The sequence below is a fragment of the Xenopus tropicalis genome, chromosome 3 (assembly GCF_000004195.4).
Source record: "Xenopus tropicalis strain Nigerian chromosome 3, UCB_Xtro_10.0, whole genome shotgun sequence".
Taxonomy (NCBI): Eukaryota; Metazoa; Chordata; class Amphibia; order Anura; family Pipidae; genus Xenopus; species Xenopus tropicalis.
In genome coordinates, this window is record NC_030679.2 from 81,790,790 (window position 1) to 81,818,749 (window position 27,960).

At 37.9% G+C, this 27,960-nt stretch overlaps 1 protein-coding gene across 5 annotated transcripts; it reads left to right on the forward strand.

The window, feature by feature from the left end:
• Positions 1-18: 18 nt before the first annotated feature.
• On the forward strand, positions 19-27,960 carry sephs1 (selenophosphate synthetase 1). 5 transcript variants are annotated; one of them, XM_012958856.3, is made up of 10 exons: positions 26-127; positions 792-937; positions 11,765-12,024; positions 14,141-14,244; positions 18,265-18,372; positions 19,059-19,213; positions 22,586-22,676; positions 23,453-23,552; positions 24,502-24,714; positions 26,592-27,960. In XM_012958856.3, the coding sequence occupies exons 3-10, from the start codon at positions 11,832-11,834 to the stop codon at positions 26,804-26,806; spliced, it is 1,179 nt and encodes a 392-aa protein (XP_012814310.1). In that variant the 5' UTR covers positions 26-127; positions 792-937; positions 11,765-11,831; the 3' UTR covers positions 26,807-27,960.

Below are 27,960 nucleotides of genomic sequence, written 5' to 3' on the forward strand. Positions count from 1 at the left end.
GTTACGTGACGCGTCACGGCGCTTACGTGTAGTTGAGACGCCAGTCTCGCGTGATGAGACTTGTGGCGTTGGGATTCTCTGTGAGACAGGAGGCTGGGAGCCTGCAGTTAACAGTTTTGTGGGAGGTGTAAGTAGCGATTCGGGACTGCGGGCTATGTTTGGGAATTCGGGACTGTTGGGCTGTGTTAGGAAAAGCGGGACTGTTGGGCAGCATGAAAGCTGTGTAGGGGAAGGAACGTGCAGACACCCTAGCAACTGAAATCCTTCCCGAAGTGTGCAGCTCACTGACAGCAGGGGGGCCGGTAATCCAAGTAAGTGCAGTATAGCCGCCACCCCCTTAAAACGAAAAACCCGCCCTTCCCGGGACGGCTGTCCCCCGGCACCCCCCCCCCCCCCCCTCCAGTGGCGGCCCTGATGGCGGATGGGGGGGTCGCACCCTAGGCCCCGTTTCTATACTTTCTTTTCTGTAGCTGTAGAGTACTCCGACTCCTGACAACCCTGGTTGTTTTGAGTGGCTGTGGGTAGCAGGATGGCATACCCAATACGCGTCATGCACTTATTTCGCCAGATTTGGCCTTTATAAAAGTGCTCACGTGTCCTATTGTCTTTTATTCACACCTTGGCCAAACACATCCACTTGCCCAGCTGCTCTGCCAACCTCTTCTCAGAGTGCTACCCACTGACAAATCTCACTTTATATGATTAAAAGCTTTTTCATTCTGTACACTAACGTTTTCTCCTCCCCCTTCTGTGTATTTACATTTATCGTTCACTTTCCCTTTTCTTCTCAGAGTTTCCATGTTCATGGGTATTCTAAAAGCAATGGATAGCCGGCCTGCAGCCTTACAGTGTGCCATATCCTCATGGGCTTCTTTGGGGTTGTAGTGCATCTAGAATTGGCCAGTGCCAGTAGTGCAGGACTTAAAGCAGGATCTAGGCAAGTGTTGCGTTTGCCTGTATAACCCTCTGTATTGTATTCTCACTGTTGCTCTTTTGCCATCAGCCACATCATTGTGAATCATGAAATGATTTCCCTATTTACAGTATTCCTCTTTGCATTATTGCTAGTTTCATGGTATTACAATCAGATGTCATTTAAAACAAACAAAAAAAACCCCTATGTAGTAACCTTCTGTTTATTTGTGCTTGCTAACTTTAAACAACCTTTACCATTTTTTGGTGTATGTGTAGTTGTTACAAACTAAGGAGGCGGTGAGCCCAAGGGGCAGGATGCTTAATCATATGACTTTGAAGCTTTGAACAAATGTGACATTTTTTTAATTGGCTTTAAATTGATTATTTAAATTGTGGTTTAATTTGTATTTGGACAAATCTAATAATGTGTATTTTGTGACTTTATAGTACAAACTGCCTAATATCTAGACCCCTCTCTGTGTAAAGCTGGCCACATAAATTCTCTGCTTTTATTTGTATGCACATGTGGATGTATATATTACTATATATTACTCTGTCCCACTGGCTAAGTGATTATTTTGCAAAGGACTAAAAGAAAGTTGTAGCTTTGTCAGACTGGACTTTCAGCTGAGGGATACTTAATATCTAGTGCACTGCTTTCAGCTGGACCAACTGTTTCTCATATTGAACGTTTACATAATACTACAATTACATGATGCTGAGAAGTGCATGATGCCCATGACTAGACGGGCCCAAAAATCTCTTTGGAGTGAAGCATCTGGCACTTGAGCCTCCTGGCGCACAGCCCTGATAGTGGATCTACCTACCAAATCTTGCACCCAAGGGGCCCAGCTTACTTACTAAAGATCAGGCTGTTGAGTCAAATTAATTTACTGACTGGACATACCTCTCCATGAGTGACCAGTTTATTTTAATTGCACCAGTATCACTGAATATAAAGTTATCTTCATAATGATTTACCAAGTATCTGTAAGACCAGACAAATGCATAATATTGTCTGTTATGTGCACAAATGCAGCACTGTATTCTTGTGGGCACAGCATGTTGTGTCTAAAAAAAAAAATGCAGTGAAACCCAAATGCAAAGAGGCAGAATATAATAGAATAGATTAGCTGATGTGTTTAGGATGCTCCAGCCTGAGACTCAGGCACAAAAAACTCCCACGTGTAAGCCCCTTTATACTGTTAAATTATAATTTTGTCCATGATGCAAATGGGTAAGGCTGAAGGTGTATTGACTGAGAAAAAAAATGTTTTTTTCTTGTGGTAACCTTTATTATTTGGCTAACTGATGTATGGAAAAAATGCATGGTTTTAAAAATCACTTCTCTTAATCAGGCATAAAACGTAGAATGTAACATCCTGATTTGCTTTTCACTTTTAAAGTAGTATATAGATTTTGGCAAGCTTTAGCTTTTGTTTACCTCGTATAATGGTGCGCAGCTTTTATAGCTAAAAGTGTTAATTATTTAGTTTTAGTTAAAGTTGAAATGAGCATACCCTGGTGTTTTTTTTTTTTTTGTTTTTTTTTTGTGGTTCACCGATATTTTGTGGTAATAGCAGATAATAGGTACCGTAAGTCATTTAGAATACAGTGGAATCAATAATGACATATGGTGACAGGTTATAAGTTTAAGCTGATGTCACACAGGGCTTGTTTAAGCCCATTGCATTTCACCCAGCCAGAGAGTCTTCCGGTTAAAAAGTTCTCATATCTACTCTGCCCAGTGTTTTCCATTTAAGTGAATAGGTGAAATGTAAGGCTAGCATGGGCACTTTTTAGATGGATGAAATATGCTGGTGAATCAGTTATGTTCTCATGTTTGTTTTTATGCTTTCTATAAATTTTATTCCTTTAAAAAAAGTCACTCTTTTGTATTGCTTTTAAATGAGATAAGGTCATCAAAATATATTAAAGAAAGCAAATACTCTGGCATACCTTGGATTTTTTTCTGCCCAAAACTTTAGTAGTGCTTGAATAAATCTGAGCTTGCAGCTGAAATAGGTGTTTGCTTTTAATTGAAAAGCTTTGAGTTTGAAGGAGAACTAAAGCTTCACTAAATAAATAGGCTTGAAATATTGTACATTATGTTTAAAGCAACCCTTTATCAGGGAAAATCTGTGCCTCAAAATATGCCACAGAAGCTTCCCATTTCCTTTTCTGCTCATTTCTAGCACATCCTCTCTGCTCTTTCAGTTACTGAGTTTAGGGACCGACAATATACTGCATACAGTGGCTTGCAAAAGTATTTGGCCCCCTTGAACTTTTTCCACATTTTGTCACATTACAGCCACAAACATGAATCAATTTTATTGGAATTCCACTTGAAAGACCAATACAAAGTGGTGTACACGTGAGAAGTGGAACGAAAATCATACATGATTCCAAACATTTTTTTACAAATAAATAACTGCAAAGTGGGGTGTGCGTTTGCCTGTATAACCCTCTGTATTGTATTCTCACTGTTGCTCTTTTGCCATCAGCCACATCATTGTGAATCATGAAATGATTTCCCTATTTACAGTATTCCTCTTTGCATTATTGCTAGTTTCATGGTATTACAATCAGATGTCATTTAAAACAAACAAAAAAAACCCCTATGTAGTAACCTTCTGTTTATTTGTGCTTGCTAACTTTAAACAACCTTTACCATTTTTTGGTGTATGTGTAGTTGTTACAAACTAAGGAGGCGGTGAGCCCAAGGGGCAGGATGCTTAATCATATGACTTTGAAGCTTTGAACAAATGTGACATTTTTTTAATTGGCTTTAAATTGATTATTTAAATTGTGGTTTAATTTGTATTTGGACAAATCTAATAATGTGTATTTTGTGACTTTATAGTACAAACTGCCTAATATCTAGACCCCTCTCTGTGTAAAGCTGGCCACATAAATTCTCTGCTTTTATTTGTATGCACATGTGGATGTATATATTACTATATATTACTCTGTCCCACTGGCTAAGTGATTATTTTGCAAAGGACTAAAAGAAAGTTGTAGCTTTGTCAGACTGGACTTTCAGCTGAGGGATACTTAATATCTAGTGCACTGCTTTCAGCTGGACCAACTGTTTCTCATATTGAACGTTTACATAATACTACAATTACATGATGCTGAGAAGTGCATGATGCCCATGACTAGACGGGCCCAAAAATCTCTTTGGAGTGAAGCATCTGGCACTTGAGCCTCCTGGCGCACAGCCCTGATAGTGGATCTACCTACCAAATCTTGCACCCAAGGGGCCCAGCTTACTTACTAAAGATCAGGCTGTTGAGTCAAATTAATTTACTGACTGGACATACCTCTCCATGAGTGACCAGTTTATTTTAATTGCACCAGTATCACTGAATATAAAGTTATCTTCATAATGATTTACCAAGTATCTGTAAGACCAGACAAATGCATAATATTGTCTGTTATGTGCACAAATGCAGCACTGTATTCTTGTGGGCACAGCATGTTGTGTCTAAAAAAAAAAATGCAGTGAAACCCAAATGCAAAGAGGCAGAATATAATAGAATAGATTAGCTGATGTGTTTAGGATGCTCCAGCCTGAGACTCAGGCACAAAAAACTCCCACGTGTAAGCCCCTTTATACTGTTAAATTATAATTTTGTCCATGATGCAAATGGGTAAGGCTGAAGGTGTATTGACTGAGAAAAAAAATGTTTTTTTCTTGTGGTAACCTTTATTATTTGGCTAACTGATGTATGGAAAAAATGCATGGTTTTAAAAATCACTTCTCTTAATCAGGCATAAAACGTAGAATGTAACATCCTGATTTGCTTTTCACTTTTAAAGTAGTATATAGATTTTGGCAAGCTTTAGCTTTTGTTTACCTCGTATAATGGTGCGCAGCTTTTATAGCTAAAAGTGTTAATTATTTAGTTTTAGTTAAAGTTGAAATGAGCATACCCTGGTGTTTTTTTTTTTTTTGTTTTTTTTTTGTGGTTCACCGATATTTTGTGGTAATAGCAGATAATAGGTACCGTAAGTCATTTAGAATACAGTGGAATCAATAATGACATATGGTGACAGGTTATAAGTTTAAGCTGATGTCACACAGGGCTTGTTTAAGCCCATTGCATTTCACCCAGCCAGAGAGTCTTCCGGTTAAAAAGTTCTCATATCTACTCTGCCCAGTGTTTTCCATTTAAGTGAATAGGTGAAATGTAAGGCTAGCATGGGCACTTTTTAGATGGATGAAATATGCTGGTGAATCAGTTATGTTCTCATGTTTGTTTTTATGCTTTCTATAAATTTTATTCCTTTAAAAAAAGTCACTCTTTTGTATTGCTTTTAAATGAGATAAGGTCATCAAAATATATTAAAGAAAGCAAATACTCTGGCATACCTTGGATTTTTTTCTGCCCAAAACTTTAGTAGTGCTTGAATAAATCTGAGCTTGCAGCTGAAATAGGTGTTTGCTTTTAATTGAAAAGCTTTGAGTTTGAAGGAGAACTAAAGCTTCACTAAATAAATAGGCTTGAAATATTGTACATTATGTTTAAAGCAACCCTTTATCAGGGAAAATCTGTGCCTCAAAATATGCCACAGAAGCTTCCCATTTCCTTTTCTGCTCATTTCTAGCACATCCTCTCTGCTCTTTCAGTTACTGAGTTTAGGGACCGACAATATACTGCATACAGTGGCTTGCAAAAGTATTTGGCCCCCTTGAACTTTTTCCACATTTTGTCACATTACAGCCACAAACATGAATCAATTTTATTGGAATTCCACTTGAAAGACCAATACAAAGTGGTGTACACGTGAGAAGTGGAACGAAAATCATACATGATTCCAAACATTTTTTTACAAATAAATAACTGCAAAGTGGGGTGTGCGTAATTATTCAGCCCCCTGAGTCAATACTTTGTAGAACCACCTTTTGCTGCAATTACAGCTGCCAGTCTTTTAGGGTATGTCTCTACCAGCTTTGCACATCTAGAGACTGAAATCCTTGCCCATTCTTCTTTGCAAAACAGCTCCAGCTCAGTCAGATTAGATGGACAGCGTTTGTGAACAGCAGTTTTTCAGATCTTGCCACAGATTCTCGATTGGATTTAGATCTGGACTTTGACTGGGCCATTCTAACACATGGATATGTTTTGTTTTAAACCATTCCATTGTTGCCCTGGCTTTATGTTTAGGGTCGTTGTCCTGCTTGAAGGTGAACCTCTGCCCCAGTCTCAAGTCTTTTGCAGACTCCAAGAGGTTTTCTTCCAAGATTGCCCTGTATTTGGCTCCATCCATCTTCCCATCAACTCTGACCAGCTTCCCTGTCCCTACTGAAGAGAAGCACCCCCAGAGCATGATGCTGCCACCACATTTGACAGTGGGGATGGTGTGTTCAGAGTGATGTGCAGTGTTAGTTTTCTGCCACACATAGCGTTTTGCATTTTGGCCAAAAAGTTCCATTTTGGTCTCATCTGACCAGAGCACCTTCTTCCACATGTTTGCTGTGTCCCCCACATGGCTAGTGGCAAACTGCAAACGGGACTTCTTATGGTTTTCTGTTAACAATGGCTTTCTTCTTGCCACTCTTCCATAAAGGCCAACTTTGTGCAGTGCACGACTAATAGTTGTCCTATGGACAGATTCCCCCACCTGAGCTGTAGATTTCTGCAGCTCATCCAGAGTCACCATGGGCCTCTTCGCTGCATTTCTGATCAGTGCTCTCCTTGTTCGGCCTGTGAGTTTAGGTGGACGGCCTTGTCTTGGTAGGTTTACAGTTGTGCCATACTCCTTCCATTTCTGAATGATCGCTTGAACAGTGCTCCGTGGGATGTTCAAGGCTTTGGAAATCTTTTTGTAGCCTAAGCCTGCTTTAAATTTCTCAATAACTTTATCCCTGACCTGTCTGGTGTGTTCTTTGGACTTCATGGCGTTGTTGCTCCCAATATTCTCTTAGAGAACCTCTGAGGCCGTCACAGAGCAGCTGTATTTGTACTGACATTAGATTACACACAGGTGCACTCTATTTAGTCATTAGCACTCATCAGGCAATGTCTATGGGCAACTGACTGCACTCAGACCAAAGGGGGCTGAATAATTACGCACACCCCACTTTGCAGTTATTTATTTGTAAAAAATGTTTGGAATCATGTATGATTTTCGTTCCACTTCTCACATGTACACCACTTTGTATTGGTCTTTCACGTGGAATGCCAATAAAATTGATTCATGTTTGTGGCTGTAATGTGACAAAATGTGGAAAAGTTCAAGGGTGCCGAATACTTTTGCAAGCCACTGTATATAGAATATAAATATAACCGTATAAGGCTGATTAGTAATTCATTCAGATTTGCATTATTCAACAGCTCTGAAACCAGTGCAATTAGCATCATAATTTATCAGCCCTGTACCATTAGCTTATATGAAAGATGAACCACATTTTTGCTTGATAAGTTGCATCAACCCATAAGTTTAGCTTCTCAACAGCTGCTCAGAGTCCACTGACCATGTGCACTGTCCTGGACAGTTCTAATAGTATCCAAGATGGGAAGCTCCTGTGACAGCTGTAAAGAACTATATTATTGCCACTATAGAGTTGCTGAAACTTCAAGCCAGTGCAGTCAGTTTAGTATATTAAATGCCATGTCTAGCCATATTTATTTTTAGGTTCTAGTTCTCCTTTAAAATTATAAAGTACTTAAACTTTGGGTTTAAGTTATATACTCAAATCACTGCTGGTTGCAATAGTCACTGACCTGAGCAAATAGCATTGAGCTGTTTAACTGCCTCATGAGTCGCACCAAGAAGATGTCTCCTAAGTTTGTGACATACCAAGTATTTTGAAGTGCCTTTTGTGCATGCAGAGGCTTCTCATTTATTTGAAATGGAACTCACTGCATATGACAGAAGCTACATCCATTAGGCTGGAATAAATTGGAAGCAACTGCACACAGGCAAGGATGACAATGATAGTTGTCTGGCAATTACATCTATTGACTTCTATATAAATTTTAAGGGGCCCATTTATCAAAGTACGATCAATTCCAAATACAAAAAAAAAATCATATTTTTTCTACGTTTTCGTACTGTGCATATTTTTTGCGACTTTTTCATTTATTTGCGTGACTTTTTCATACTTTGAGACAAAAAGCGTGACAACTTGTGCGACAAAATTGTATTTGTCGCCCCAAGTACGCAAATTTTCGGATTCATTCAAGCTTCGGTATCGTGACTTTCCTTTGGCCAGGTTGGAGCTGCAGAGTGCCATTGAGTCCTATGTGAGGCTTCCAAAAACATGCCTATATCACCAATATGATATTTTTATGACTAATACGATTTTTTCTTAAGCATTTTTCGTGACATTTCCAATAATCAGAAATTATCGTATATAATCCGAATTTTACCCATTTCGGGATTTGAACTCGTACTTTGATGAATCAGCCCCTAAGTGTGTGATGAAACACATCTGATTGGAACAAATTTTCTGTATGCTGAAACTTTAGTACAGCCAGCCAAATTCAGGCATTGTATACTCTTAAAATTGATGGGAATATGTTAATCTGAACAATTGCATCCAGTTTACAGGGCTGTACTGAAGGACTGGACTTTGCTCTCCAGACTTATAAGATTTATATGGCCCCCAGAGCGCACAGGATCTACTTTAATACCATGAGATGGCTTTTTTTAAATTTTTATAAAATGGTCAACCTCTAGTGAAGCATTGGCTCCTGATATGGAAATAGTTGCACAGCTCTGTACTATGGTACACCCTAAGACTTCTTTATGTGAGTAACACATTCTTAACATTTGCTGCATCTATTGCAGTTAAAGTGAGTTTTTAGTTATTGTTGCTATGCAATGAGTAATGTGCCAAACAGCAGTATAAATTCAGTATAAAGTTTTTTAATAACCCTAGAGCACACAGAAGAATGAATACAGTACAAAATTCATATTTAATGCCCCTGAACACACAGCTGTATAAGTGCAGTTTATTGCCCCCAAAACACACAGCCGCACAGTGCATCAGTCAGCCACCTGCAGGAGCATTCTGTCATTCCTAAAACAAGGTAGACTGCTGCTTTGTTTTGATTGTGCTTCTGAGTAGTTAATTTTCTAATAAACTGGTCATTATTGCCCAGCCTAATAAAGGCTTCATCTTAGGGATGGGATTTGTTTGAGAGGCATTCATACTGGAGACTGCTTGATTGTGCTCATAAGAAGCAAAAATAGAATTTGACTATGTTTTCAATTTTATGCAATACATATGTTCAGTAAAAGCCTTATTTATTGAATTAATGTTTAAAAACAAAATATAGTACCGCATTAATACTAAGTGCTTGAGTAACACCTCTATTTACTGCAAGAACTTTAAAAAAAGCTGTGCCTGTCAGGATCATACAGTTTGTGTATACTTTTTTACCAATGCATTGTTGGTTGAGAGTTTTATTTCCTGATAATTTTGTAAAGCTACTTCCTTCCTTTACTGTGTTTTATGACAAAACTTTTGCACAGTTGAATAAGTCCATTAAATACATTGTGAGACTGAGCTTCTTCCCAGGGTTTTTTTGCCCTATGATTTATTAGTAATTATTATAAGTGCCCATGTAGACAAGTCTGTGGTGTATTAGTTCCTTTTCACAATTTGGAACAAAATATCTGCATAACAGTTGTGGCATTTGTTTTCCCAGAATGCTTGAGGTTTTTCAAGAGCATTCTGTCATTTATAAATAACGTGGACAGCTGCTTTGTTTTTATTGTGCTTTCGAGCAGTTCATTTTATTATGAGCTGCTAATTATCACTATCATTATCACAGTTTAATTAAGGTTTCATTTTAGGTAAGGGAGGGATTTGGAAGGTCTTTATACTGGAGACCTATTGTGCTCATAAAAAACAAAATTAGAATTTGAAATGATTAGGATGAACAGAACACCTCCACTACAGCTATGGCATCTGTTTTCTGGAATGCTTGAGGTTTTGCCATAATATAGATTTGGTACAATAGGATTGTTTTACCACCAATATTGATTTATGTTACCTCATTTATGATTAGGATGAACAGAACATCTCCACTACAGCTATGGCATCTGTTTTCTGGAATGCTTGAGGTTTTTTTTCATAATATGGATTGTTATACTACCACCAATATTGATTTATGGTACCTTATTAGGGATTGACTACATAGTACAGTTTTATTATTACAGAGAATAGGGAAATGCTTTCTGGATGTCTGATTCTGAGTAAGAGATCCCATATATCTATCAGCAGATGTTAGCCTACATTTTTCGTTAGTTTGTTGCTCACATGATTCATTGATTTGAGTGTGACGGCAATGAATGAATTTGTGCACAGACTTGCCTTGTGTAATTACCTTAAAATAGTAGACCTGCCCTTGTCAAACACTGGCTGCAAAATACTATCACTACATATTGTGTTACAGAAAGTTTTGTACAGAACTTATACCTTACTGCTGTCTTGGATGGCATAATTGATAAGCATAAAGATATATGGTCACCATAGACTGCATATTGTAATTGTTTACACTGATAGCTGAGTAAACATTAAATATTGTGTAACTGACAGATTTTTTTTCCATTATATTAATAGCTATTACCCATACTAACCCTTCCTTCCACTCATAGGGCCCTGACAGACAGGGAGATTAGTTGCACAAATCTCCCTTGTCGCGGGCGACTTAATCTCCCTGATTATGCCATCCCACCAGCTAGAATATAAATTGTCGGTGGGATGGCATACGCAGCGCGGCGTTTTGCCGAAAACATTGACGTTGCCTTGAGAGGAAACTTCTGTGATTTCGGCGCCGCGTATGCCATCCCACCGGCGATTTACATTCTAGCCGGTGGGATGGTGTATCGGGGAGATTAGTCGCCCGTGACAAGGGAGACTTGTTGCGCGCTGACTAATCTCCCCGTCTGCCACGGCCCTTAATGAACATGTAGGAAGGGTGGGTTAGTATGTAGGATAGCTATTAAAATAATATATTATAATATAACAGAAACCATTATTGTATCTGCTTTAACTGTATTTTTTGCATATTCTAGAACCGAAATATGTTGATTCATGTCACAGGTTTTCTTTATTAAATTTAATAGTTCTTGTTCAGTACCAAGCTAAAATATGCATTTGGGCTGTTAGAATTGTCCATAAAGTTCTGAGCTGCCCTCTGGTATTTGCAACCACTTCAAGCCAGAGTTTAGGTGCAAAAACTGGATCCTACTTACACGTTCTGTATTTGTAGCTGTTTCCAGCCTATGTATTCTGCTGTCTGTCCTAACTTAGAAAAATTAATTAAAAGTGACACAAGGCCAGAAGTGTCATTCTTCAGTGTCATAGCTGAAGTATATAAGTTCTCAATACCTCTGACTGATACAGCTGTAGAGTGACTGCTTCAACTGGGCTGGGCAACTAATTTACTTACAGTGGCACTAATGTCTCAAATCCAGAATGGCAGCTTACCACCACTTTCATCTAAATGTCTGAATTTCATAGACAATACTAAGTAAAAAATGAGTAGAAACCTCTTCGACCATCTTCACTGTCAGAAAGAAGAGAGCTCAGCAAAGAAATAGAGACAGAGCTTCACACTAGACTAGGAAGTAGCAGAGAGATCTTGAGTTGAGCTGCTTGTAATACAGAATGTGCATGAGAGTATTGTTCTGGGCACTATTTAGAATCATTTTAGATACAGGAAAAAAAGTTTACTTATTCTTTCAAAATAGGTATTGCAGCATAACTCAACATGATAACTATAAAGTTGGAGAAACTGCAGTTACTCTTTAAGATAACATTTTCTTTCCTATGTAATGTAGTTTATTTAACAGTTCAGCCTAATTTGTCTTTATTTTAATTGGCTAGGTTTGTTGGAGAGGCGATATTCATTCGATAAGCACAAGGGGGGGATTAAGCAATTCAGTCAAAAGCCATGTCTGTTCGGGAGTCTTTCAATCCAGAGAGCTATGAGCTTGATAAGAGCTTCCGCTTGACTCGCTTTGCAGAGCTGAAAGGCACTGGTTGCAAAGTTCCTCAAGATGTTTTGCAAAAACTACTGGAATCTTTGCAGGAGAATCACTTCCAGGAAGATGAACAGTTTCTAGGTGCAGTCATGCCAAGGCTTGGTGAGTATATGATATTTATTAGACCCCAAGCTAATAAGAAAGATACATCAATAATTTAATAAAATCATGTTCTCTTTTTCATTTTTATTGGGTTATGTCATACAGTCACAAAAGTAGGTTTCTGTGTGATGCTGTTTAGTTATTGCAGCGTATATTTTAGTTGTGAATTAATTTTCTCCAAGAGGAAGAGCAGACCACCCAGCTAAGACAACCTTAAATATTTTTCATTGGTGATATTTCCTTTTAAGGTTCTTTTAGAACTAAATAATATTTTTAAAAAATGCAATAAATTTTGATGTTTAACACAAGAAGAATCAGTCGGGTAATAAGAGAAACAGACTGATTCTAGATTAGGAAAGGGGTTAGGAATGGCTTGCACATGCGCCATAAAGTGAAAAGCCAAACTTTAACAAAAAAGCCAGTCTTTTCACTCTACTGTGCATGCACTGGCCCCGGGATTACCAAAAATAGATGAGAAAAGGAAAAGGATCGCTACCCTGGGCCACTGCAGTATTCTCCCAAGAGGAGCACCAACCCAGGGTATAAGGTAAGTGATTACAATCACTGGGGAGTTGACTAACATTTTGGTACACACCAGTTATTGTAGCTTCTTCTTTAATGTGGTAAATTGGTTGGTTAAATATTCGTTCTGGGAGTATAGTTTTCCTTCATGTGACCTGATTTTATTGAAAAGCACATTCTTAGTGGTGTTCTATGCAGTGGCTATTGTTGCTTGATTGGATAGAATTATTGACAGTTTAACTAAAACATCAATTTTGGAAGAGCCAAGGTGGCAATAAATTGCTTTATCAAAGGGATATTGTGTTAGCCAGACCTGTGTTCTTTCAGGTGTTTTCACAGTGATGCAAAGTAAAGATTACTTTTAAAATTGATCTTACAAAGAAACAGAATATGTTGGCCTTCTTCCAAGTAGTTAGTGTACTCTAAGGATTATAGAACCTGTTTGCCCATTTGTTGCTTGTAAAATACATAGCCACGATCATTTGGGATAGGGATGTGCATACAAACAGCTACAGATCCCACATCCCACAATTCATTAAACTGGTGCAAGAATTTGTGTAGTGTAGTTTGAATCATCTAAAGCAGCACTGTACAAAGTGTTTATTTTAAAATAATCTGATCATTTTAAATTGATGACATCATACAAAAAATATATGCTACCTAAGGCAAATATTGCTTGATAGACGTATTTAGTACATGCAGCCTTCAGTGAATTTTTTGCGTGGACTCAATATTTTTCCTTTTGTACCAAAGAAATATTTCTGGAATAAGTATATTTACAAGTACTAGGTACAGTTTATCCAGAACTTTTCAAGGGTTGAGATCCATGGGTAGATAGTGTTTTGTTTGCTTTTGTTTTTGCTAAAAGTATAACTATAATATAAATGACATGGACATTATTTATATTCTGCTTGATCCCACGTTCTGTTTATTTCTATTGGATTTTTAGAAGCATATTTATCAAATGGTGAGTTCTAACTTTCACTCATTGATAAATACACTTCTAAAAATCCCATAGGAATGAATAGAACGTGGGTGAGTTTTTTTTGTATTAAGCTCTAAACTCACATTTTGATAAATCTGCCCCTTCAAAAACTTAATTTCCTCACAGAAATACACTGCAACAAGCAGTCTGACAGCAAATGAGAAGCTACAGCTCATCTAATTTCCACATCTGCTGATGAACCAACTGTTTGCCTTAAACAAGCTTTTCATTTTGAACAGGGTAATTGCAATTTAAGAGAACTTGTCAGTCACTAAAAAGGAAATATGGATGTATTAGCATATCTCCCTCCCTCAGCCTAGTGTTACCTTCCCTTACTGAGCCAGCACTTCTGGGATGGGAGCGCCAGTGTTTCAGACAGAGCAAGTAATACTGGGCTGGGGCCTGAGTTAGAGGGGCTAGTAAAAAAAAAAAAATATAACACTTCAGTTCTATCCTACTGGTGACTACACACAGTTCCCATCACTAAAGAAAACTTGACTGTCTGTGGGGAAAAAAAGCGTAACCAATATATGTATATATATATATAGCTATTAAAGAGTCTATTTAAAAATGGTATTGGATCCTTTATACATATATATTTTCCTGTAGGAATTGGCATGGATACATGTGTTATTCCATTAAGACATGGTGGCCTTTCTCTGGTTCAGACAACAGACTACATTTATCCTATTGTAGATGATCCTTACATGATGGTAAGTTATACAGTTTTAACTGTAGAAGACGGGGAAATGCAAAGAAAACCTACGAGCAATATCTTAAAATAAGGAATGTTTTCTTATACAGGTATGGGATCCCTTATCCGGAAACCCATTATCCAGAAAGCTCTGAATTACGGAAAGCCTGTCTCCCATAGACTCCATTTTAATCAAATAATTCAGAATTTTAAAACTGATTTCCTTTTTCTCTGTAGTAATAAAACAGTACCTTGTAATTGATCCCAACTAAGATACAATTAATCCTTATTGGATGCAAAACAATCGTATTGGGTTTAATTAATGGTTTAGTAATTTTTTAGTAGACTTAGGCTGATGCCAGACGTGGCGTAGGGCTGATATTTTCGGCAAGCGGAAAAACGCTTGGCGAAAATACAGCCCTACGCCTGCTACTTGTGCCTGCACCCGAATGAATGAGATACGCTCGGGTGCAGGCACATTTAGCCGATATACGCATGAAAACGCAAGAGAATGCAAAGTCTCGCGTTTTCATGTGTATATCAGCAACATGTGCCTGCACCCGAGCATACTTCGCCAAGTGTTTTTCCGCTTGCTGAAAATATCAGCCCTACGCCACGTCTGGCATCAGCCTAAAGGTATGGAGATTCAAATTACGGAAAGACCCCTTATCCGGAATACCCTTGGTCCCGAGCATTCTGGATAATGGGTCCTATACCTGTACTCTTGTTTTTAATGGCAATTTCAATTGTCCCACTGTGGTCTTTCTTTGACTAGGCAATTTCAAAAGATTACATTTCCTGTTAAAAGTTGATTAAGAACTGTTTTGTGTAGTTGTCTTGCTACATTACCCAATTGGATTTTAGCCCACTGACTGATATCTGATTCCAGCTTAGATGCTGGAAAATATCCCTGTACTGTGCAACTGGTTGGTCTATGGGCAGTCTAATATGTTTTAGCCACATACATGGATAACCAAACTGCACTGGTAATTGGACAGCACAGTGGCTCAGTGCATTTCTGCCTTGTAGTGCTAGGGTCCTGAGTTCAGTTCTGACCTTAAAACTGTCTGCATGGTATTTGGTTTTCTCCTAAACATACAGGCAAGTTAATTGGCTCCTGATTAAATTTAACATAGTGTGTCAATGTGATAGGGACTGTATGAGCCACTGGGGCATGGACAAATGTGGATAATAAACAATTGGGGTAGATTTAAGACCCCATCAGTCCCATGGTAAATATCTTATTGCTGGGTCCAATAAATTTGTGTTAGTACTACCATCAACAGATGAACTTAATGAATATTATAAGCAAGCAACAAAAAGAAATGATCTAGCTTGCCCTGCTCTATTAGTTTGGCCCATGCAACCCCTGCAAATGTTATTGAACATCAAGAAGCAGCAACAGAGAAGACAGCTGTTCAGAATAATCTTCTGGAGACCAAGATGCCTTTGTTCCTATTAGGCAAGAAACTTCAGGGACCAGGTATTACAGGGCCATTAATGACATGATGGTTTCCACATGACCAACCATATTACTACCGAGGGGAACCATTTTCTTCTCTTGTGCTGGCATAAAAACAACAATATGTGAATGTGCTAAACCCAAGCTGTTGAAAGTATATGATTGCTGCTGGAAAAGAGTTCAAGAAGGGCTGTATGTCAAGGTACGGATTGGTCTAGAATGGGCTGTTAAAGCACCTAAAATTCATATCTGCCCATTCCATGTCCTTTGACGGGATTACATTCACTGGAGCAAAGCTCAATAACCGTTTTATAACTAGAAACTACGCATTGCAAAAGCACAGAGACGGGCCCAATTATTAGAACTTTGTCGCACAGAGCTACAGCCCCCAGAATAATAATTGTCTACTAGAGCAACACAATTTCGTATGCCTACAGTGATCCCTGCCATGCCAAAGGGCTATTCCCCCCCACCCCCAATAGAGAACCCACTGATAAGGATATGATCTGTGTATATATGTGTAATGATATGGTTCTGTTTAATTTGGAAGACTTTTTTTTTTCTCTTAAATCAGTGGTGTAGACTATACAATGTGAAGACATACAGATGCACGATATGTGGACTATGACCAGTAGATTAGTAGGTATTGAGATATAGTAGCTTCTAGGATGTTGGGTGTCATTTAAACCCTCCCTAACAATGTGTGATGATTCAGTGTCAGATTGGGGTACCTGGGGACACCAGAGATTCTCACCCAGGTGGCCAATCAAACACATAAGTACACACACTGTGCCACCCTCTTGCCTGATACCACCCTCCAGCTAAATACATGGACGAATTTGATCTCAAACAGAATACCCAAGATGAAAGTGCAGCTTGGGGCCCCCAAAAAATTACAGTTAACAAAAATAGAAAATGAGTACTCCATCAGCTCCAGGCATGGTTTTATGACCATTGCAGATAATGAATTATGATGCAAATAAAACTACTGCAAAAATGAACAATAAGCATTCTGTTACATAGTTAAGTTGGAAAAAGGCATAAGTCCATCCATTTCAAGCAGCGCACACACCTATACTGATCTATCTATAAACTCACATACATAAACCATAAATACCATCATCATTACTAATTGTAGATTTTAGTATCACAATAACCTTGGAAATGATGCTTGTTCAAAAAATCATCCATGCTCCTCTTAAGGCATTAACAGACTCTGCCATCACAACATCACTTGGAAGGGCATTCCACAACCTCACTGCCCCCACCTTGAAAATGCTGCTTCAAATGAAAGTTCCATTTCTTTTAAGGGGTGGCCTCCTTTTTATAGGGAAAAAAACACCCCTTACCACAGACGTGCCAATAAGATCACAGCATCATTAACCCAAGACATGCCAGTAATATTAATGCTGATAGAAAATGAGCACATTAACTCCAGAGGTACCAGTATGATAACTGCAAATATGAGAAAATTGAAAGCATTGCTTCAGCCACACTTATATGAAGAATACCACAAACTTTTCTTCTCTCCTGTGATGCTTTTCTCTCTCTGCCCTACAGTAGAACCCATGGCCATCTTTTTAAAGAATGCAGTCTGTTTCCGGCAGGGACAGGGGGCAAGACAAATTTTTCACCAGTATCCTGATGAGCCACTCTGACCCTATGATCATAATATGTCAGTATAAGTGTGTAATCATGTAAAAATGCATCATCGGGCTAAAATGTGTTAACCCAATGATTTTTAACACTTATTAATACTATGTTAATAAGTGTTAAGCAGAGATCACTTATTACTGTAATATAAGTAAACAAAAAATGCAAATTTTCCAGCTATTGGGTTAATCTTCTTAAAGGAAATGTAAACACTAAATATTACTACAGGTATAGGACCCATTATCCAGAATGCTCGGGACCAAGGGTATTCCGGATAAGGGGTCTTTCCGTACCTCCCCCACCCAAATTACATAACTTGTACTGCATATATTCCCTCTGTTCACCAGCACCATCATATTTTTCTAAAACAAATAGCAGCTTTCACATTAACATCTGTAAACAGCACATGTAAAGTTCACTCAATCAAGAATACTGGCTTACGCAGGCAGAACTTACTTTGATAAAAAGACTCGCCTGCTTTGACTGAGTACTGTAATGGTTACGCCAAGCTCAGGAGAGGAGGTTAGGATAAAAAAATACAAGCAAGACAGCTAGAGCAGAGTTTCTTTGGGAAACCAGCAATGCCATCTTTTCATTGTTGACTGGAATGGAGAGGTTCTGAGCTGAGAAGATTCACTGCCTTAGCTTGGAAGTGAGCATGCCCAGCTGCCAACGGCCAATGTAAATTCCCAATGGAGAGGGCCGGGTGGGTAAGAGGAGGAGAAGGAATCCTAAGTGATTAAGATGATACTGCAGCCTTACTATTAACCTTTGAACAACCAGAGTGGCAGGTAAAGATTTCAATGAGGCTGTTCACAGATTATATTGGTGGGGGTTTACATGTCCTTTAAAGATCCACTATAAGGCTTATTATAAGGAGTGAAATGTGTTTGATTGTGACATGCTTGATTATTACTTTTCTAGGGCCGAATAGCATGTGCAAATGTTTTAAGTGACCTGTACGCCATGGGTGTTACCGAATGTGACAACATGCTGATGCTCCTTGGTGTCAGTAATAAACTGACTGATCGGGTAGGTGTTTTTATTGGTTGGCCTTGGTAAAGAAAATTCTGATTTGTTTTCATAGGGAGGAGTGTTAACTTGTTATTGTTGTAAAACTTTTTCTTCTCCAAGACCTAAAAACAATACAGGGGTACTATTCTCCAATACACATTTTAGTTACACCTCAAAACAGTGTGTAATGGTAATTAGAGCTATAGCTACTTATGAAATGTCTTGCTTGCTTCCAGTTCCACATGTTCACCCTCTTGCCTGCCACTGCTGCCCTTGCTGCAACTTTTACCTATTCAGTCACTACCACCTTTTACCTATTCAGTCACTCACATTCCTTTTTGCTTGAATCTAAGAGGGCTGCAGTGCTGTTACACATGAAGTCAGAGTTGTGAGGGCCAGACCAGGTGGCAATCATAACAAGAGGCAAAGAAAACTATGGCAGTCCCTTCAGCAATTAAAATTCCCGACATTTAGAACACAGTGCAAAGAAAACAACATATACAGATGGTTCACTAAAGCCAGATAATGTTTGAAAGTAGTGTACCACAGTTCATTCAATATTACTTAGTCACAAACATATTTTTATATATTGGGCATACAGTATTAAAACTTAATTTGGTAAGTCATTATTGTTGTGTGCTGGAAAAATAGTTTAAATTAAAATCTACAAACATCAGAATTGTTATTCTCTATTTGCACTGCAGGAAAGAGACAAAGTAATGCCTCTCATTATCCAAGGATTTAAGGATGCTGCAGAAGAAGCAGGCACATCGGTTACAGGGGGCCAAACTGTGCTAAACCCATGGGTTGTTCTAGGTGGAGTTGCAACTACAGTCTGTCAGCCAAATGAATTCATTATGTAAGTTAAAATTGTTTTGGCATTTGTCAGGTTTCTTTTTGAGACAATAGAGAATTAGATTTTTTTTTTTTTTTTTTTTGGAAACCTCTTCAGATTGTTAGGGGTATTTTTACTACAGTGAATGCTAAATTTACCATAGTAAAGGAGCCTGTGTCTTTGGCACTATCCATAAGATATCTCCAATGGTAGAGATTGTCAAACTACATGCAGCTTATAATTACATTTCTAAATAAGAGGTTTGATGTTTTTTGAACTACAAAATGCTACTGATATTACTTCATTTAACAGTGGTCCAAATGTTTTCCATTTATTTCCTGCACTTTGAGTTCTTAATTAAATTACGCATCTTTTTACTCAATATACAATTCTGGTTGCAGTCATTAGTTCTTCAGCTTTGCAGCCATGGAATACGCTGGCTTAGGCTGATGCCACACCAGGCGTAGGGCTGATTTTTTTGGCAAGCGGAAAAACGCTTGCCGAAAATTCAGCCTACGCCTGCTACTTGTGCCTGCACCCGAATGAATGGGATACGCTCGGGTGCAGGCACATGTAGCCGATATACGCATGAAAACGCGAGACTTTGCATTCTCTCGCGTTTTCATGCGTATATCGGCTACATGTGCCTGCACCCGAGCGTATCCCATTCATTCGGGTGCAGGCACAAGTAGCAGGCGTAGGGCTGAATTTTCGGCAAACGTTTTTCCGCTTGCCGAAAAAATCAGCCCTACGCCTGGTGTGGCATCAGCCTTAAAGCAAAGGGCATATCTGTGATGAGGTCACAAGACCATTTTTCTCCTTTTAGGTCATGTGCTCTACTATATTGTTTTAAGGCAGGTGTCTTTAATTTTGCATGACATACACTTTATGTAACACCCCCCTATTCTGAAATAATCAAGGAATTGCCATCTGGCAACAATTAAATCTGTTGTTCAACTCTGCATTTGGCCACTAGGTTAGGTTAATGTGGTTGGGAAGGGGTCAAACAAGCTGTCGTGTGTTGGAAGGTCTAGTAGTTAAAAATACAATAGAACATCATAGGAAAAGGGTGGCCTTACATCTTAGTATTTTTGTTGATATTAATATATTGTTAGGTGTTAACATTAATTTCGCTACCCCATCCCCAATATATAACTAATTAATTTGAATGAAGGAAAGTATATTGCACTAAAGCCAAGGGTCCTAAATCCTGTGAAAGTGAATGTTGTATTATGTTTTTGCAATTAGCGTTTCCATAACCAGTAATTTACTTTTATTATTTTACTTATTTTTTTAAAGGACATCCCTTCTGGGAATAGGGCTTTCGAACGCCTAAACGTTTTGCTGTGAGAGCACAAATGCTCTAATAAATCAGTTTCAGTAAATTAAATTACTTAGGGAGTATATGCAATTGTAAGCTTCTTTCCAGTACTCATTAATTAAAAATCTTCAGCCATGACACCATTTCCCACAATGCCTTGGGTCCTTTACATCTCTGTTTAGTTGGTTTCTGTTTTGTTGTTTTAATAGTCAGAACCAGCAGTTCAAAAAAATAAGGGACAGGAATATTACATTTACAAATAATGTTGAAAACCACAAGGGACAGAAAGACACTGCTTTCAATATCAATTACGTTTACAAATTATTTTTTAAAACTATGAAAAAGGTGTAGTTGCAGAGCATTATACTTTTTCTATTTGGGTTTAAACACACTTGACAAAGGTCTACTTTGAGATTTTATGAAACCTCAGCAGACCTCTGGCAATGGGCACTGCTATGAGAATGATAATATTTTTTTTTTGTGTGACAACTATATAATATGTTAAAGGCAAGCACAAGACCTAGCCTATAAGGGGGCTGCCATATTTGTGCTGCAGTAGTCTGTTAGTGTTAAGAATTCTAATGCACAGGTTGAGAAGGGCCAGTAAGGTCAGCAAAACAGTCAAGTTTAGGAACCTCAAGCAACAATTACTTACAAAAGTAGCCTTAAGGATGCTCTCTCTGATGTCCGTAAAATACAGTTCATATTTTAACTTATACAGTGAGTGACAATAGGTTTCTTTCTGCATTTTGCATCCCTGGAATCTGCTGTCTAATTTTTTGACTGGACTGGGAAGAAACAATAAAAAATGAGTTCACCCCCACAAGCTATTTTTCAAAGGAGACTGAACTGGTAGGAATGATGCCCTTCCATTTTTGAGTGTGATGGGTCTGCCCACACTTGCTAATTCTAGCTTGCATACTGGAAATAGCCATTGAGGGATTAGACAAGCAGCAAAGGATTCATACTACTTCAAATATAACTGATGACCTTGATCACATTACTTTCACTCCCAGTTTGGCACCCAGACAGTAAATATATCTAAATTGTCAACTACTGCTTTCTTTGTTCGGGAGCGCCCTACTAAGGTGGTTTCAACACGGGGGTCCCCAACCTTTAACATTGAGCCACATTCAAATGTAAAAAGAGTTGGGGAGCAACACAAGCTTGAAAAATGTACCTGAGGGTACCAAATAAGGACTGTGATTGGTTATTTGGTAGCCCCTATGTGGACTGGCAGACTACAGGAGGTTCTGTTTGTTAGTATAATTTAATAAATAGGCACCTTCTTTGAGTCCACTGGTAGTAATATACAAGGGGTTGGTGAGCAACATTTTGCTCCTGAACCACTGGCTGGAGACCACTACTATATGCGTATTATATGACACACTTCCATCACCCTTTCAGAAGGCGTATGGTATGTAGGGGTGACTATACAGCTTTTTGCTACCATTTAGGGATAAACTGATCCAACATAATTTCATATTAAGCACGTACTTAACCACAAAATGGGCAAATTGGGAATACTTTCTTGCCAGAGATATTGAGTGTGGAATGGTTCCAAATGAGTTTAAAAAAAAAAAATATGGGGAACATGGTCTTATATACATTGGAGCAGTGATCTAAGAAGTTGAAGTGCTACAAATGCTTTATGATTAATGTTTTTTGGGCTTTATGTTTTTTTGCTGTACCCTTCCCTCCATATTTTCTGTATCCCCCCCCTTGATCTGAAAACTAATAAAAAATTAAACCTGTTACATTAAAAAAAAAATTACTTGTTTTTCTGTATGATCCTGTATTAAAATAGGATTTTCTCTGGAAATCTGTAACATATGATAGCAGTTTTCAATGTTTCAATCTCTCAGTGCTTTTCCTCAATCTTTGCACAGCTCCCTTTAAATCTTGTATGCCGTTGACTTACTGGGGCATTTCAGCAGGCAATAGAAAATGGCCGCACCTGCCCCATCGGCAGCCAGTTTTACTACCCTGTTCTAGCTTATTAGTAATTGTTCCTATTTTGTGCAATTTGGCCTTGTACAGTGAATGTTTAGTTTTGCTCTGCCTTTGTTGTGCAGGCCAGACAATGCTGTACCAGGTGATGTCCTTGTGCTTACCAAACCTTTGGGAACCCAGGTGGCAGTTGCTGTTCATCAGTGGCTAGATATTGTAAGTATATCTTTTCAAAATCATGACTGTATTTAAGGGCCAAGTTTATGATTGCTGGAGCCTTCAAGCTTGAGCAATCATAAAGGAAACCCTGTGTGATTTTACTTACTGATGTTGGGTTTCGAGCAGAAAAAGCTTGGCATTTTCTGTAATTTTCCCCTAGTTGGCTTTTCTATGAAGAAAAACTTTGGCAGCTTTTAGGTGCCTTAAAGGAAAAGTAACTCTAAAAATTTTTAACTAAAAAAATCTATTCTACCCTCCCCCAATAATTGCCCTATCCTGAAAACCATTTGTTATTTTGAATGCTTTAGAAGAAAATACCTGTTAAACTCGGCTTCCTGTCATTTGAACAAAGGCGATACGGCATGCTGGGGAAAGTATCGGGAGATGCATCAACTATGCGGCGATTGATTGAGCCTAGCCTGACTCCTTCCTATATAGAAGTCAGGCTAGGCTCGATCAATCGATCGCCGCATAGTTGATGCATCTTCTGATACTTTCCCCGGCATCGCCATATCGCCTTTGTTCAAATGACAGGAAGCCAAGTTTTTTACAGGTATTTTCTACTAAAGCATTCAAAATAACAAATGGTTTTCAGGATAGGGCAATTATTGGGGGAGGGTAGAATAGAAATTTTAGTTAAAAATTTTGTGTTACTTTTCCTTTAAAAGCCAAGGGTCATTTAATTACAAAGCATTGTATATGTACTTGCTGTCATGCCACAAAACTTTTAATGTTTCTTATACAAAATATTAATGTTTTTTGACAATCTATAGCCAGAAAAATGGAATAAGATTAAACTGGTGGTCACCCAAGAGGATGTGGAGTTGGCTTACCAGGAAGCAATGATGAATATGGCACGACTTAACCGAACAGGTAAGAAATGTCAGCTGAAATGAAATGGTGAAAATACTTATATATCCAGAATGTTGTTGATATGGTGCCAAATTATTATTTATATAACCAAGTGGATTTGGTTGTTGCCAGATTCATTACAAAGCCCATCCTGTTAGTACATAAAAAAGCAAGGCATGGAACCTTGTGTCTTGTGTATACTCTTGGCTTTAGAGAAACATACTAGCTGTAGCACAGATCTGTTGGATATTTATTCATTATTTTGTAGTTCAGGTTATAGACCTGTATGTAAATCTCTCTCTGTCTAACATTACTTGTCCTGTTAAATATGATGATCTGCAGTATCCCTTTGCTTTAAGACATATTCACAGCATTGCCCAAAGGTTACTTAAGTTAAGATTTTTGTGGACTTTTATAGCTGCAGCAACCATACAAAATACATCGTTATTAGAAAAGGCCTGGTGTTTTATATAGATGGTTAATTTGTGCAGTGCAGGGATAGTTCTGTCAATTGCAGTACCTTTCCATTTCCATGGCCTGAAATATATTAAAGGAGAAAGGCCAAATCACTGTGGAGTGCCAAATGTTAGGCACCCCCCAGTGATTGTAATTTCTTACCTGAATCCCCCTGCCCGGTGCTCCTGTTAGGAGAAAACTGCACTGGCCTGGGGTAAAGGCTAGCGAGCCTCTTCCTTCCTTCCTTCTTTATTCTCCAGTGATACCAGGGCCCGCGCATGCACAGTTGAGCAAAAGAGAGTTTTTTTGGCATCTGATTGTAATGTTCCTTCTCCTTTAATAGCAAATGCTATGATTTATGCTATAGCAATGCAGTACCCTATGAACAAAGGTTTCTCATAATCACAGACCACCTCTTCTTAATAAGCCAAAAGAGCTCTATTTTAGTTTTTTTTCTGTAAAAAGGTGTATAGACAGATTTGAAATGTACTTGATCCTATTTTCTCTTTTTTAGCTGCTGGCCTCATGCACACATTTAATGCACATGCTGCAACAGATATAACAGGGTTTGGAATTCTAGGTCATGCACAGAACTTGGCTAAACAACAACGGAATGAAGTTTCTTTTGTTATCCATAACCTGCCTGTATTGGCCAAGATGGCTGCTGTCAGCAAGGCCTGTGGAAATATGTTTGGTCTTATGCATGGATCATGTCCTGAGACATCGGGTAGGTCCATAAAGCTAAGGAATAATATGCCATCTTTATAACTGATATTAAGGTAGTATTTCATCTCCAGATTACAGGGAAAAAAGGTTTAAATTTCAGATGTACACTTTGCCTCAAATTAGTGTTTGGTGCTAGTTATGGCTGAGATGGTATGAAAGTTGCACAGGTAACTTAATTTGTTTTGTCTTTTACTACCATGACTTTGTTTCACCGAACTTGTACTGCAGTAATGTGCAATTTTACCTACATAAAATATTTATTAGCTACTTTACCAAATAAAATTTGAATGGAAAGTGTAGTTTGCTAATTAGCTGTAAGCTAATAAGCTGTAAAAAAGTGGTTTTACACATTTTGTCCACACAATGTCATACAGACTAAAGTTATAGCATAGTTAGGGCTGCGCTGAATTTTTCCAATGCCTTGAAAAAAAAATGCATGGTGGGTGTGACTTCACCAGTAATGACCATACAAAGTAAAAAAGAATATGTACATTAATCACACTTAGGTTTGTTGCGGATTTCTTTTGTTTAATATATTCCTACTCTACACAAGTTTCCTTCCACAGTGTTAATTTCTAATTATTTTATACCTTTCCCATAATCTCTCATAGCCTGGAGGTAGTTACATATGTATGGTAAACAGTATATGTGCATTTATGGTTTCCTTTCCTTAAGAATGCAGACTGTGAAAGACCCCCATTAACTAAAGATGTCCATACACAGCCATATCTGCTCATTTGATGAGGTCACCAGATGAGCAAATCTGGGCTAAATAAAGATGATCCATTGGGGCCTAACAGAGACCTGAAAATCATTGGTCACATTGGACGAAGAGGACATCAACAAGCCCTCATCCAATGAGATTTTAAAACATGCCCCATTGGTATCTGGACAGTTTTTGGGCAGGCACATTGGTGGACTCCATACCTGCCAGATAAGCTACTGACTAGGTCTGAAGGGGCCAAATGGCTATCTTATTTCTGCCCATGTATGGCTACATTTAGTAACTGCTGAAATTGGTTTGCCTACTGTGTATGTGTTAGTAACATAATGAATAACAATCTGTCTGTGTGCATAGGTCTTAAAGGGATACTATACAGCCCATTTTAACATGAGCTAAATGAATAGGGCTTGTGCTGAACGTACTTTTTGCTTGATGTTTTAATTAAAGGGAAACTAAACATCTGAACATTGTAAGTTGATATAAGAAATATATTGCATAAATATACCATGTATGAAACACTGCTTCATCTAAATAAAATGTTTCTATAAAAATGTACTTTTCTAATAGCATGTGTTGGATAGTCCTTAATAGAAAATTATTATTTTAAGTACTAAGGGCTGTCCTTGACTGTTCACTGGTAACACAAACAAACCAAGAGCAAATCAGCCAGTGAATGGTCAGAGATCTGTTTTTTTTACTTTTTTTTTTACCACAATTATTTGCTGTAAGGTGACATGATAGCTCAAGAGAAAATATTTTCTTGTTTCTAGCTGGTTCTGACAAGTGGTGGAGACGCTGATAAAATGAATTACCCATCTACTGAGAAGCCCTAGTTTAGGGATGGAAGAAACTAAATAAATTTTCTTGTTTATAATGGAGAGAGGGGAGGACATTCTGTAAAAAAAGGAAAATACAATTAATGCTTTATAAAGCATTAAAATTAAATAAAAAGAAAAGGCGGAATATACTTTGTTTCTTGTGCTTTTTTTTTTTAACAAAGATGTTTTAGATATACTGTCTCTTTAAAGTTGTACAAACAAATTTAAAAAAAAACTTTTCTGTAAATGACTTTGAATTTGTCAATGGGAATTGTCTGGTGCAATTATTTTTATTTTCTAACATTTCGTTAACTGTTTCTTCACTTTTCTTAACAGGAGGCCTGCTTATCTGTTTGCCACGGGAACAGGCAGCACGTTTTTGTGCCGAAATTAAATCCCCTAAGTATGGAGAGGGCCACCAAGCATGGATTATTGGAATCGTAGAAAAGGGCAACCGCACCGCCAGAATCATAGACAAGCCTCGAATCATTGAGGTTGCCCCTCAAGTTGCCTCTCAAAATGTAAACCCCACACCTGGTGCCACCTCTTAATCTAGGCTTACTTAACTTTTTTTTTGTTAATGTTTTTTTTGTTTTTAATAGACCCTATTCCTTACCATCATGCAATTTAAATAATTGTAAAGAAAAATATATATATATAAATATATATCAATGTGTCCGCCCATTTCGAGACCTTGGGTCAGTTTTATGAGTGGGTATGATTTAATAGGTAAAAATCAGTTTTTTTTTTTATTTTTTAGTATTTTTTTTTCCTTTCTGTTACATAAACTGAAGATGCACCTAATCTTTAAGGCAGCTTCTGAGTTGAAGAATGATATTGTTATCTGAAAAGCATTGATTCATTTTGAATCTATAGACACTTATCTCTTGCCGCGTAGGCTCTTTTTTAAAGGTGCTCTCACTCAGCACAGACATTGCCATTAGTAGTGTCAAATAAGCAGTTAGTGTCTTCATTTATATATGTGTATTTATCATTATTCGTCTGACAATGTTGGATGCCTTTGGAAGCTCATATGGAGAGGCAATAAATCAGTTGTGGGTTCTGGCATAGAAGGGTGCATGATTCCTTTTTAAATTTAACAATTTTATTTTTGCTTGGGCTGCCGTAGCCTTTACTCTTCCACTACCTTACATTGCTTAGTAATGCACTCCTTTTACTTGTCACTGCTGGATATATCTTTAACTCTGCATAGATCAGTTGTAAGAGTGCTATCTTTGCTTAAAAAGCACTTCTATTTAGGAAGATATTATTTCCTCCCGTATTTACAGTACCTTGAAAATCGTTCTTATCAGTAGCACATAAACACCTTTGCAATGTGGATAAATGTGTTACAGAACATAACTGCAGTTCACTTGCAAAAACTAAGATTGCCTATGTCACTTAAATCCAGTAATTCTAAATGTGTAGACATAAACACAAAACACTTTTTAATTATAATCAATAACTTTTCTGTTCTGTGGTTGATAGTGTTTCATACATTTTTATATTTTGTATAGTGATTACATGCCTTTATATGTTTTCTTTATAAATCAGCAACTGTTAAGTAGTTGGTAGCCATTTCCTTTCCTACTTTGGTGCATGAGTTTGTGATCTATTAAAACAAAAATTGACATTGCCAACATTGCAGCTTAAACTCCAAACGTGGTATTCAAATAAATATTTAATTTTTTTTATTGCTCTTGTA